Source organism: Scylla paramamosain, chromosome 46 (genome assembly GCF_035594125.1).
Source record: "Scylla paramamosain isolate STU-SP2022 chromosome 46, ASM3559412v1, whole genome shotgun sequence".
Lineage (NCBI taxonomy): Eukaryota > Metazoa > Arthropoda > Malacostraca > Decapoda > Portunidae > Scylla > Scylla paramamosain.
In genome coordinates this window covers 387501-400033 of record NC_087196.1, presented here as the reverse complement: position 1 = coordinate 400033, position 12533 = coordinate 387501, and the positions used below count along the sequence as shown (strand labels likewise).

The 12533-nt window shown below is 41.1% G+C and overlaps 1 protein-coding gene and 1 long non-coding RNA gene across 14 annotated transcripts in view; one reads left to right on the top strand and one right to left on the bottom strand.

The window, feature by feature from the left end:
• LOC135094754 (uncharacterized) overlaps window positions 1-12533 on the top strand; it is a 57458-nt gene that overhangs the window by 34096 nt on the left and 10829 nt on the right. For 3 of the 13 annotated variants that reach the window (XM_063995100.1, XM_063995102.1, XM_063995103.1), the window contains exons 6-11: window positions 4089-4218; window positions 4569-4709; window positions 5281-5442; window positions 6189-6291; window positions 7809-7925; window positions 10028-10275. In XM_063995100.1, coding sequence (XP_063851170.1) covers window positions 4089-4218; window positions 4569-4603 — 165 coding nt within the window. In that variant the 3' untranslated portion in view covers window positions 4604-4709; window positions 5281-5442; window positions 6189-6291; window positions 7809-7925; window positions 10028-10275. Of the gene's footprint in view, window positions 1-4088; window positions 4219-4568; window positions 4710-5280; window positions 5443-6188; window positions 6292-7808; window positions 7926-10027; window positions 10368-10727; window positions 10860-12533 lie in introns of those variants that run through there. The other 10 variants (XM_063995113.1, XM_063995112.1, XM_063995109.1 and 7 more) reach the window with 9 other exon arrangements.
• Window positions 8245-12533, bottom strand: part of LOC135094757 (uncharacterized) — a 5402-nt gene continuing 1113 nt past the window's right edge. Inside the window, exons 1-3 of the long non-coding RNA XR_010263971.1 lie at window positions 12079-12533; window positions 10686-10786; window positions 8245-10347 (exon numbers count right to left, since the gene is read on the bottom strand). The exon at window positions 12079-12533 is cut by the window's right edge and continues 1113 nt beyond it. This is a non-coding gene — a long non-coding RNA (uncharacterized LOC135094757). The remainder of the gene's footprint in view (window positions 10348-10685; window positions 10787-12078) is intronic.

Below are 12533 nucleotides of genomic sequence, written 5' to 3'. Positions count from 1 at the left end.
ATATATATATATATATATATATATATATATATATATATATATATTTTTTTTTTTTTTTTTTTTTTTTTTTTTTTTTTTTTTGCTTCGATGAATAGAGTGTTGGCATTTTTGAGACAACTCCCATATATCCTTGAAATCACACCTGTCTTTTTTTAATCTCTTATCACACTTTTCTTACGTAACCTTCCTACGGCAAAGGTTGGTTTGTATCGTGTAGGTGTTCAAGATAACTGCCTTATGCTTCTAAGCCGTCATGTGAGACACTTTACAGTCATTACGATAGTTTTGAAAGGCCACAAGTATGATTAGTTGTGCTTCCATGCGTTTTTTTTTTTTTTTCCACTGATAGAGCAGAATCCTTATTAAATTATAAACAGAATAATGAAAAACACACTTGCAAACACAATAACCTCCATTGTAACCAGTTAAAGTTATAGAGATAAGACGCTGAAGCATTTGAGAGATGGAGACCTTTCAGACACACACACACACACACACACACACACACACACACACACACACACACACACACACACACTGAGCAAATCACATACATGACTCCATTTTGTGTACACTTAGCTAATCTGGAAATACAGCCCATTCCAGCCCATTCCAGGCTCATTCCAGTCCCTTATCTTATTACCCTGTTCCAGTTTATTCCATCATTTTTTTTTTTTTTACCTTTTTTACCTTGTTCTGCTGGGTCTGTCTGGCCTGTGTTTGGTTCTGCTGGGTCTGTCTGGCCTGTGTTTGGTTCTGCTGGGTCTGTCTGGCCTGTGTTTGGTTCTGCTGGGTCTGTTTGGCCTGTGTTTGGTTCTGCTGGGTCTGTCTGGCCTGTGTTTGGTTCTGCTGGGTCTGTCTGGCCTGTGTTTGGTTCTGCTGGGTCTGTTTGGCCTGTGTTTGGTTCTGCTGGGTCTGTCTGGCCTGTGTTTGGTTCTGCTGGGTCTGTCTGGCCTGTGTTTGGTTCTGCTGGGTCTGTCTGGCCTGTGTTTGGTTCTGCTGGGTCTGTCTGGCCTGTGTTTGGTTCTGCTGGGTCTGTTTGGCCTGTGTTTGGTTCTGCTGGGTCTGTTTGGCCTGTGTTTGGTTCTGCTGGGTCTGTTTGGCCTGTGTTTGGTTCTGCTGGGTCTGTCTGGCCTGTGTTTGGTTCTGCTGGGTCTGTTTGGCCTGTGTTTGGTTCTGCTGGGTCTGTCTGGCCTGTGTTTGGTTCTGCTGGGTCTGTTTGGCCTGTGTTTGGTTCTGCTGGGTCTGTCTGGCCTGTGTTTGGTTCTGCTGGGTCTGTTTGGCCTGTGTTTGGTTCTGCTGGGTCTCTGTTTAGCCTGTGTTTGGCCAAACAGGCTACCATTACTGGTACAAAGGTTACACTGGAATGAAATTAGTTGAAAAATATACTGCATAATTATTGGCAATGAAAAGATTGTGTGTTGAAAAGATAGTGATGAGGGATTCCGGGATGTGTTTCACTGTACAGAGTGGTGGCTGCCTCTAAGTGTTCGGGAGCACCTTACATGGCACCAAGAGGTAGTTAGTATATCCTCACCTTACAGAAAAAAAAAAAAAAGTTCTTGACCAGACATGGGCATCATTATAAATTATTATGATTTTATTTTGATTATGGTCTGGAATACTTTTTTGATTGATTATATTATGATTAGTTTTAGCTATTTTTATTGTGGTTATTTTTTTCTTTTTGTGCATGATTAGGATTAGATTATAATCACATTTCTCTGTGATTATTTATAAAAAGATAATAATTAACAGTGATTAAGTACAATGCCTAAATAGGCAGCAAACTACATCTCTTAGGAGCACTGTTCCATTTTTGAGCATAGCAATATAACCGCTTAAATCACTTTCTAACTAATGGTATTAAAAACATACATTGTGTGTAAGAGGTTTTATTTGATTTTGCTATACAGTACATAATACATTACTTCTATGAATTTATTTCAGATCATGATCACAGACTTTCACAGCAATAAGGAAAACAAAGTATTTCTCTTTGAAAAATATAGAACTTGTTATACACATGATTTCTTATAGGCTAGGTTATTTCTCATGTAATGTCTTCTTTACTATATGTTGATTGCACTTGATAAACATCAACTCCTCAAAGCGAACATCGGTCATTCTGCATCGTTCAGGACAAAAGACTTTCCCAGCAATGGAGAAAAGTGTCTGATCTGGAGCCGATGAAGCTGGGATGCACAGATATTGGAGCCAGTATAGTTAGTTGAGGCAGTGTTGACTGATTCTGTTCTCAGAAGAGAAGGGGATCACTGTCATCCTCTGTTCTTGGTTGACTCAGGTTGGATTCTACTTGTGATACAGTTGATGTTAATATACAGTGGGAAGAGCTCGTTGATGCTGATGGTGTCATGAATCTGAACACCTTGCACTTCTTTGTAGGGGCCTCCTTATTTTCTTGAAGGGAACTGTTTTCTTCAGTGGTAGTAGGCATAATTTCATCTACTGTAGACTTCAGTAGGGATTTCATGAACATGACTTATGGTAAGCTCCAGTCCATCTTAAAGCATGGATCTAGGAAAGAAGCCAGCCCAAACATCTCCGTGTCTTCATAGATCTTCAATCTTTTCTCGATTGAGCTTTTGAGAGTAGTAATAATCTTTGACTTGTATGTCTGTGACACTTGATCAAGCTCATCGTTCAATCCACAAATGCATGGAATTACTGTGCTTGACATTACAACATTCTCTCCCTGACACACTAGAGTTGCTACTTTAAATGGTATCAAGATGCCTGTTATTTCTTTGATGAGATTAAGTTCATATTTGGTTAGCTTTACTGAACAAGCTGGGCTGGATCAGTATTCAGAAGGGAGCGAATCATCTTGTTACTGCTATTCCATTGGATTGCGTTTTTGGCCTGAGGTCTGCTTTCACCTTTGAGAATGTCAGATGCCAGTGCAGAATGATGAATATGTGATACTAAACATTAAGCAAAGAAACCACAGTGTCAGTAGCAGTCAGTGGCAGGTTCTCCTCAACAATGCCTCAAAAAATTGCTGAATTCTCCAGGGAAGCAAGGAAACCAATTTCACTACCTCAACTCTGCCTCATAAAGTTATTGATAGAAACTCCAGTGAAGCAAGGAAACCATATTGTCAGTACCAGTCAGGCTCTTAAGGCTGAAGAACACACACACACACACACACAAACACACACAATTGATCGTTGTCGATGTGTTCAGTGTGTGGCACATGGATGCGCTGGAACCAGGGCAGTGATGGCGATGAGGCTGGCAAACATGAACAGCCAGGCCAGGTACACCACACCCATCATCTGTGGGGACAACACTGCTCACACAGTGCCGTGGTCAGGACAGAGAATTCCCAGCACCAATGGGGATGAGGGTGGACATCACAATATTCTGCTTGTCGCTGGCTTAGCATAAGGGAGGAGTGATGATAAGGAGGCTGTCTTTGATTCATGCCTCTGTAGTTCATGGGTCACTCAGTATAAAGTTATATTAGCTGTGAATTTAGTTTATTTATTTATTTATTTTTTATTTACTTTTTCTGTAAGAGGGCATTGTGGTCTAGGGCAACAAAGTGGTAATAAAAAAAGGCTCACTTACTCGTGCATCACTCGGTGTAAAGTTGCATTAGTAGTAGAGGATATTTCAAATGATCTGTTTAGTCTAAGGCAAGAGTGACAGTGAGGAGGAAGTGATGAATTAATGCCTCTATAGTACACAGGTCACTCAGTTGAATTAATAACAGTAGTGGTCTTAACATTATAGCAAATTTTCATTATAATTTCTTTAGCATAAGGCAAGAGTGATATTGAGAGGAAAGTGTAGTTTTTAGTAGAGGCAACATGAGGTTAAACTAGCAATAGAAGTTTTTAACCATTCATTTATAAGGCAAGGGAAGTAGTGAGAATGAAATGCAGTTTTTGTCTAATGCATTATGAGGTTACATTAATAGTAGACATTAAATAGAAATAATAATCTTGGAAGTAAAGGAAGTTCTCAGTCATTCATTTATCATTAGGCAAAGGCAGGTAGCACTAAGAAGACAATCCTGAATACCTAGTTCAGTTAACATGAGGTGACAGTTCCCCTGACAGGCACCACGGGTGAAAACATGGAGGTGGACAACAGTGTGGAGATCCCTCTCAACAAGGCTACCATCCTGCGGGGACACCAGAGTGAGGTGTTCATCTGTGCCTGGAACCCAACCACTGACCTTGCCTCAGGGTGGGTGCTCTCTCTCTCACACACACACACACACACACACACACACACACACACACACACACACACACACACACACACACACACACACACACACACACACACCACACATATAACAGGTGTGACTCTCTGGAAAACATGAACACATTGAGAAAGCACAAATTAGCAGATACGAATAGATATAGACTTGTTCATTCATTCATACACATACGTATTGCTCATGATCGTATCTTCACTCCCTTCTCTCACCCCACATCACCAATCCTTCCTCTCCATCTTGCATCCACTTTGCTCACCCCACGTTATCACTCCTTCTCCATCTCATCTCACTCCACACATTCACTCCTCGACAGGTCAGGAGACAGCATGGCCCGCATCTGAAACATGAATGACAGCACCACCTCCCTGAACCAGCTTGTTCTGCAGCACTGCATTCAGAAAGGAGGCACTGAGAGGTTCCCAGTAACAAAGATGTCACTTCCTTAGACTGGAATGTAAGAGTCTGTCCTTCTGTACTAAATTGCTAGATAATTTTGAGGTCATTTGGGGTTGGAGGTTGTTGGAAGGAGACTAGTGTGGGAAGAGTGAGTGAGATCTGAAGACAGTGTGTGGTTAGGTTAGTGGGGAGAGTGAGGAAGACATGGAGATGAAGTGTGGAGGAAGAATAGAGAAGGACGAGGATCAGAGAAGTGATTGTTTACCACTGCAAGAAGTAGGAGTGACTCGCAAGATGTCTAAACCTGTAAGGGAAAATAATGTATCTTTATCAATCATACTCAGTGTAGCCCAGACAGATCATCACACACACTCATACACACACACACACACACACACACACACACACACACACACACACACACACACACACACACACACACCATGCAAACTTTTAGACAAGGCATACCACAGAAAATGGAAAATAAGGAAACAAGATGATGATGATGTCAGGTTTTGCAAGATTTTCAGCAAATTAGAGAAGGATTGAGAAAACACTGAAGACTGGAAGTGAATGTAATCAGCCTAAAGCCCATTAACCTTGACACCACCTTTCCCCTTCCCTTGCAGTGTGACGGCACCTTGCTCATCACAGGATCTTACGACGGTTACACCAGAGTTTGGATGACAGACGGCCGACTAGCCTCCAACTTCGGCCAGCACAAGGGTCCCGTATTTGCCCTTAAGTGGAACAAAAAGGGCAACTACTTCCTAAGTGCTGGAGTGGACAAGGTGAGGAGTGTCATGTGCTCTTGTATCTTGAGGAGTGCGAGAGGATGTGTGTGAGATTGTGTTGTGTTTTGTTCATGGGTGATGGGGGTACGTGCCAGGGGGGAGGGGGAGGGTGCAGGTGTCGTTGGGGTGTGTGGTAGTTGCTCTCTCTCTCCCCTCTCTCCTCTCTCCTGTTCCTCACTCCCCTCTTTCAGAATCCCAGTGAGTCATTACATCTTCCATTTTTCTCCTCTTTCATCCCCTTCAGGGCTTGTAGGGAGTCTAGCCTTGAGCTTCTAGTGCCCTGGTAGTCCCTGAAGGAGCGTGAGGATATGATTTCTAGTACATAAAATTATTTTTATGGTAGAATACCATTCCATCTCTCTCTCTCTCTCTCTCTCTCTCTCTCTCTCTCTCTCTCTCTCTCTCTCTCTCTCTCTCTCTCTCTCTCTCTCTCTCTCTCTCTCTCTCTCTCTTCATTATTCTTTTTTCATTCATTGTTACTTATCTTTGTTTTATATGACATGATCTTGGTGCACACAGCAGTATAGACTCTGAGAAGGTGAGTTAATGGACCAGTTAGAAAACACCGGCATATATGAGTATTGTGCACCTGATACATGGCAGGCAAAGCAAAGGAATGAAAGTTAAGTTGATGTAGACAGAGACAGATTAAAGTATACCATACAGTGCTGGTTGTAACTTAGAGTATTTAAATATGTGTCTGTGAAATATTCAGCTCATATCCCTAATTGCCACCTGCACAGGGCAACGTGAGTGCAGGCATGGGTGTTCCTGGATGCATGCCAGGTACCATGTTTGCTCCCATCCCTGTGGAAGTCATTTCATATTCACCTGAGCTTGTTGGAAGTAAGTCTTCACAACTTTTGTCCCACGTCACCTTATTGACTAAAAAAAATCTCACAAACTTTCATATGACGAACTCTTTCAAATGGGGTTTCAAGACATTTATCCTCCATTATTTGGCTTTTCTATCTGGAATTCTCTGTTGGATCTGGCATTAAGGGTTATTTTTTTATACAATATATATATATATATATATATATATATATATATATATATATATATATATATATATATATATATATATATATATATATATATATATATATATATATATATATATATATATACACATATAGACACACACACACACACACACACACACACACACACACACACACACACACACACACACACACACACACACACACACACACACACACACACACACACACACACATACAGATGTTCCCTCATCATATGAACAAGTTTGGTTCCAGATGGTTGTTCATAATTGTTTTGTTCATAAGGAGTTATTTTGTAAATTAATTTTGGTGCATACATTGAGGTTGTGCTAAAACATCACTGTATTGTACTCACTGATAAAGATATTATGTATGTAGTAATAAAACAAATTGATAAATTGTACAAATACTAGTGTACCATGAGTGCAGGCTCTGTTTGCCATTTTTTTCTCCACAATTGTTTCTTTATTAAAACCATCTTACTTTCTATTGAGATGACTTGACACTTAGCATTTTCACATCATCACTAGCCTTATGATTGTCACCAGCCATGATCAATAATCAGAAAGTTGGAAAATATGCAAACAAATCTTGGAGCACAGTCAAACTGGTGTTAGCAGGTCAGAAGTTGAATGAGAACAACATGGTGTCTCTCTCCTTTGCTATGCATGGATAGTGCTCAAACATGGCACTAGGTGAATTTGAATCTGTGCTGGAGTGACAAACATAATTTGGACTTGTGTGGGGACTCTTGTCCCAGGGATTCTTGTTCCTATCTCCAGATGTTTTTGTAAGTTGAGGAGCATCTGTATTCATGGGTTAGAAGACACAGACCTGAGGTGTAAAGAAGTAGCTGTGGGGATGGGAGATGAAATAAAGGATGATTTTGTTGTGTGAACCCAGTTAACGTGAAGCGCAGTCCATAGAAAGTACCCTGCATCTGTTGTGGCTTAAGGATTGGAGTGAGTGTAGAGCAGGGAATGGTCTCATTATGAAGGGGCAGGGGTGGTAAACCTGTGTATACTGTTGGGCCTTCCTGTGGAAGTATGTGGCAAACTGTGTTAATTATGCCTGGGGTCTGGAGTGTAGCAGGGTGGTCCATGAGACAATCTCTTTCTTGCAGGGGCCAGTAGGACTAAAACCATGAACGATGTGTGTATGTATGAGTGCGTAGTGCTTTGTTTAGGCTGCCTATGTAGGATTGCTAGCCTGGTGGACAGAAAGACTTAAACATTAACTAATATTGTATTTGGAATCCTTTCCATGCCTCACTTTTGTCCAGAAGACAGTCATAAGAACTCTGACTACTACCACTCACTGGTCCTCCTTTGCCCACAGCCAGTGCAACTCAGAAGAGCAAGTACAGCAGACAGCACATTGTGGAACCCTCAACAGACCTGCATCAAATCTCAGAGGCAACACAAAATGTGGAAGCCACCTTGGATGCCCTAATCTGTAAGTGTGGCAGTGCTAATGAGACTCATGCATAGACAAATGTACCATTTCATGTGTTGTTTAATTTTTTATTTGTTTATTCATTTATTTTATTTATTTATTTATTTATTTATTTTATTCACTTATTTATTTATTTATTTATTCATTTATATTCATTTATATATTTATTTATTTTTTTATTTATTTTTTTTTTTTTATCATCCCAAGTATTCTTTTAGGAAATTTACACACACACACGCAGGCACGCATGCACGCACGCATGCACACACGCACGCACGCACGCACGCACGCACAGACAGACAGACAGACAGACAGACAGACAGACAGACAGACAGACAGACAGACAGACAGACAGACAGACACACACACACACACACACACACACACACACACACACACACACACACACACACACACACACACACACACACACACACACACACACACACACACACACACTGCCATGTAATCAGTCATTCTTTTATAGTCTTGTATTTTCTTTTCCAGTAGAATGGTAAATAATTTTTTTTCTTTTTTAAAGTGTTTGCAAAGAGCAGCTCACGGTATTTTATATTTTTTTCCCCACGTTGCCATTCACTTGCATTCACATCTCACGTCCCAGTCACCTTTTTTCCTTTTTCAAAACTTCTTAAGCATTAACTTAGGCCATTCCTTCTCCTAAATCTATTAACAGGGTTCTGTCCTGTCACCCACTCTCTTTTTATTATCCATCAATGACTTTCTAAACCAGGCTTCTTGTCCTGTCCACTCCTATGCTGATGATACCACCCTGCACTTTTCCACATCTTTTCATAGACGTCCAACACTTCAGGAAGTAAACATTTCATTCAGGGAAGCCACAGAATGCCTGACTTCTGAGCTTTCTAAAATTTCTGATTGGGGCAGAGCAAATTTGATATTATTCAATGCCTCAAAAACTCAATTCCTCTATCTATCAACTCAACACAACCTTCCAGACAACTATCCCTTCTTCAGTGACACTCAACTGTCCCCCTCTTTTACACTGAACATCCTCAGTCTGTCCTTTACGTATAATCTGAACTGGAAACTTCACATCTCATCTCTAGCTAAAACAGCTTCTATGAAGTTACGTGTTCTGAAATGTCTCCGCCAGTTTTTCTCACCCCCCCAGCTGCTACCTCTGTACAAGGGCCTTATCCGTCCATGTATGGAGTATACTTCACATGTCTGGGGGGGGGGGTCCCACTCATACTGCTCTTTTAGACAGGGTGGAATCAAAAGCTTTTTGTCTCATCAACTTCTCTCCTCTAACTGACTGTCTTCAGCCTCTCTCTCATCAGTGCAATGTTGCATCTCTAGCTGTCTTCTACCACTATTTTCATACTAACTGCTCTTCTGATCTTGCTAACTGCATGCCTTCCCTCCTCCTGTGGCCTCGCTGCACAAGACTTTCTTCTTTCTCTCAATCCTGTTCTGTCCACCTTTCTAATGCAAATGTTAACCAGTATTCTCAATCATTCATCCCTTTCTCTGGTAAACTGGAACTCCCTGCCTGCTTCTGTATTTCCATTTTCCTATGACTTGAACTCCTTCAATAGAGGGGTTTCAAGACACTTATCCTTCAATTTTTGACTACTGCTTCGGACACTTTTTTTTTTTTTTTTTTTTGCCCCTGGCCAGTGTCCCTCGTACAGAAAAAAAAAAGTGTAGGTGTCTTGTTTCTTGTTATTTTCTGCAGTTCCTTCAGGTCAGCAAACCCCAAGAACTTATTGTCTGCCACCTTTTGTCTTGCATGTATCTGTAAGTGTGGTTAATATGCTTTATAGAGGGACTGCCTGCCTTGTGTAGTCTTGCAGCTTCCATTATACTCTTATGTACATGGCAGGATATATGAGACTTTCAATTCTTAAGTTATGTTATGCACTTTGCCTTGGCCTCCTTGTGTGAGATTGTCACTCGGTTCATATGCTTTTGAGTTTTAGGTATGTTGGGTAATGTTCTGAAACACTACTAAACCTCACTTCCACTGCTTTTAAAAGGCTCTGGATGAAGTTACATGTGTGTTGAGGTACTTATGCAGGTCTAATGCCAAATTAACAAGATTTCAAATTTATCAACAGGAGAAATCTTTCTTGAGAACCCAGCTAATCATCTATGTGGACTCTGAAAATGGTCATAGTGAGAGAGCAGAGTGCTTCAGAATATGGGCCATGGTTTTACACATGCATCATTATCCACTGCATACTCCAGCAGCAGCAGCAGCAGCAGCAGCAGCAGCAGACAGCTAAATGCTGCACCACCCATCAAGAGGATGAAGATTGCAGCCACATCAGAGAGGCTGGCTGTGAATTTAGTCTTCCTGCCACACATTGAAGTTCCTGCTGATAGCCAATTGGACCTCAGCTTGTTCATCAGGCTTGACTCCTGCATCTTCTGAAGGCTGTAGGAAGAATAAGTAAGGTGAGTGTATGAGGGTTTGTAGGGAGAGAAGGTCTGGTACAGAAGATTGAAAAGGAATTGTGTCACTGAAGTATATCATTATGCTTTTATGTTGTGTAATAATATAGCAGTAAAATGCAGGCTGTATGGAAATAAAGGCACATCAGGATTTTATAAGGAGATTAAATTTTATAGGGAAGATTAAAAAGGAATATTGTGTCATTGTATCTGTCTCTTGCACCTTCCTTTCTGACTCCCATCCTTTGCAGTTCCATCCCTCCATCCACTTTCTGTCTTCTCAATCTTAATTCACACACATACACACACGTGCACACACACCTGCGGTCAAATAACTTCCTAAAGGTGAATTTTTTTTTGCAGCCCAATAGCAATGCCTCCTGTGATGTACTGGACTGGCAGTTCCTTGATTCTGGAGGAGTCTGCAATAGGAAGACCACAAATGTAGTAGTTCATTGTGACATCCATACCTATGAACATGTATTTACCTGCCAAGTGAGTTTTTTATTTGTTTGACTTATTTATTTTCTCTTTTTTTTTTTTTTTTAATGTAACAGGAGGACTGGCCAAGGACAACAAAAAGAGCAAAAGAAAAGAAAACAAGACCCACTGAGCTGCCAGTCCCAAAAGAAAGTTAAAAAAGATCATCCAAAATTGGAAGATGTGTCTTGAAACCTCCCTCTTGAAAGAATTTGCATCATAGGAAGGAGGAGGTACAGAAGCATGTAGGGAGTGTGGGATTAGCTAACAGTGAGATACTGGTGGTGGTTATGCTAAATTGAGGAATGTTTGTGGTTTTATCTAAATGAAGAATGAATCTGGCTAATTTATTTTACCTGGTGGAAGAATCTTAATGTTTTCATTTATCAGAGGCAAGATATGAAGCAAATGTTTATATGACAATTTCAAGTTTGTATCTTTCTCACTATGAGGAGGACTAATTGATGCTTTTTAATGACCTGTAAAGGAATTTTGTTCAACATTGCTTCATCTTAAGGGATTCAAGGATTAACAAAACCAGACCAAAAAATTCCCAAAGCATTCCAAAACAAGAGAAATAATGAAAAACACTGAAAAACACACTCAAATCATCAACAGATGTATCCAAAGCATCAAAAAGACACAAAGAGAGATGAATATTTCATGAGAAACAATTAGAATATAAAAAAATACTAAAATCTTGAAAAATACACCAAAACATCAAAAAGACAAAAAAAGGGAGATGAAGAGACCATGACATAGTGAAGATTTTCCTGACACCAACGTGGGAGTTGCTTCTCCAGTCCCTCACTGTGGGAGCTGTGAAGGACTTACCATTCAAGACCTTCTCCAGTCCCTCACTGTGGGAGTTGTGAAGGACTTACCATTCAAGACCTTCTCCAGTCCCTCACTGTGGGAGCTGTGAAGGACTTACCATTCAAGACCTTCTCCAGTCCCTCACTGTGGGAGCTGTGAAGGACTTACCATTCAAGACCTTCTCCAGTCCCTCACTGTGGGAGTTGTGAAGGACTTACCATTCAAGACCTTCTCCAGTCCCTCAGTGTAGGAGTTGTGAAGGACTTACCTTTCAACACCTTCTCCAGTCCCTCACTGTGGGAGCTGTGAAGGACTTACCATTCAAGACCTTCTCCAGTCCCTCACTGTGGGAGTTGTGAAGGACTTACCATTCAAGACCTTCTCCAGTCCCTCACTGTGGGAGCTGTGAAGGACTTACCATTCAAGACCTTCTCCAGTCCCTCAGTGTAGGAGTTCACTAAGTTATCTGGGGACCTCAGCACCACTTTCCACTTTCTGCCATGCCTTTCTCAGCACACGGCACTCACCTGTCTGGGAGCCCACACAGGTTTGCTGCTCCCAGGGAAGAAGAGAAGGCACGTTGTAATCTAGCCAGACTGATGTGGTGATATGAGATTGTTCACATCCTAGGTGGTTATTGGAGGCAATCTTGATAAAGGACTAATTAAAAGGGCCTGGAGAAAGCCAGTTGAAGGAAGATCAAGGTAAAGAGTGAGTGAGATGGAAGGATGGAATTATGCTAGAGCTGCTAAGGATGGGAGTCACAGAAGAAGATGCAAGGGACAGACACAACCAAAGAAGACTTGTGCATGGTGCCAGCCCCTCACTCCAGAGAAGCAGCAAAAACAGAAAAAGAGGAAGGTAGTCACATCA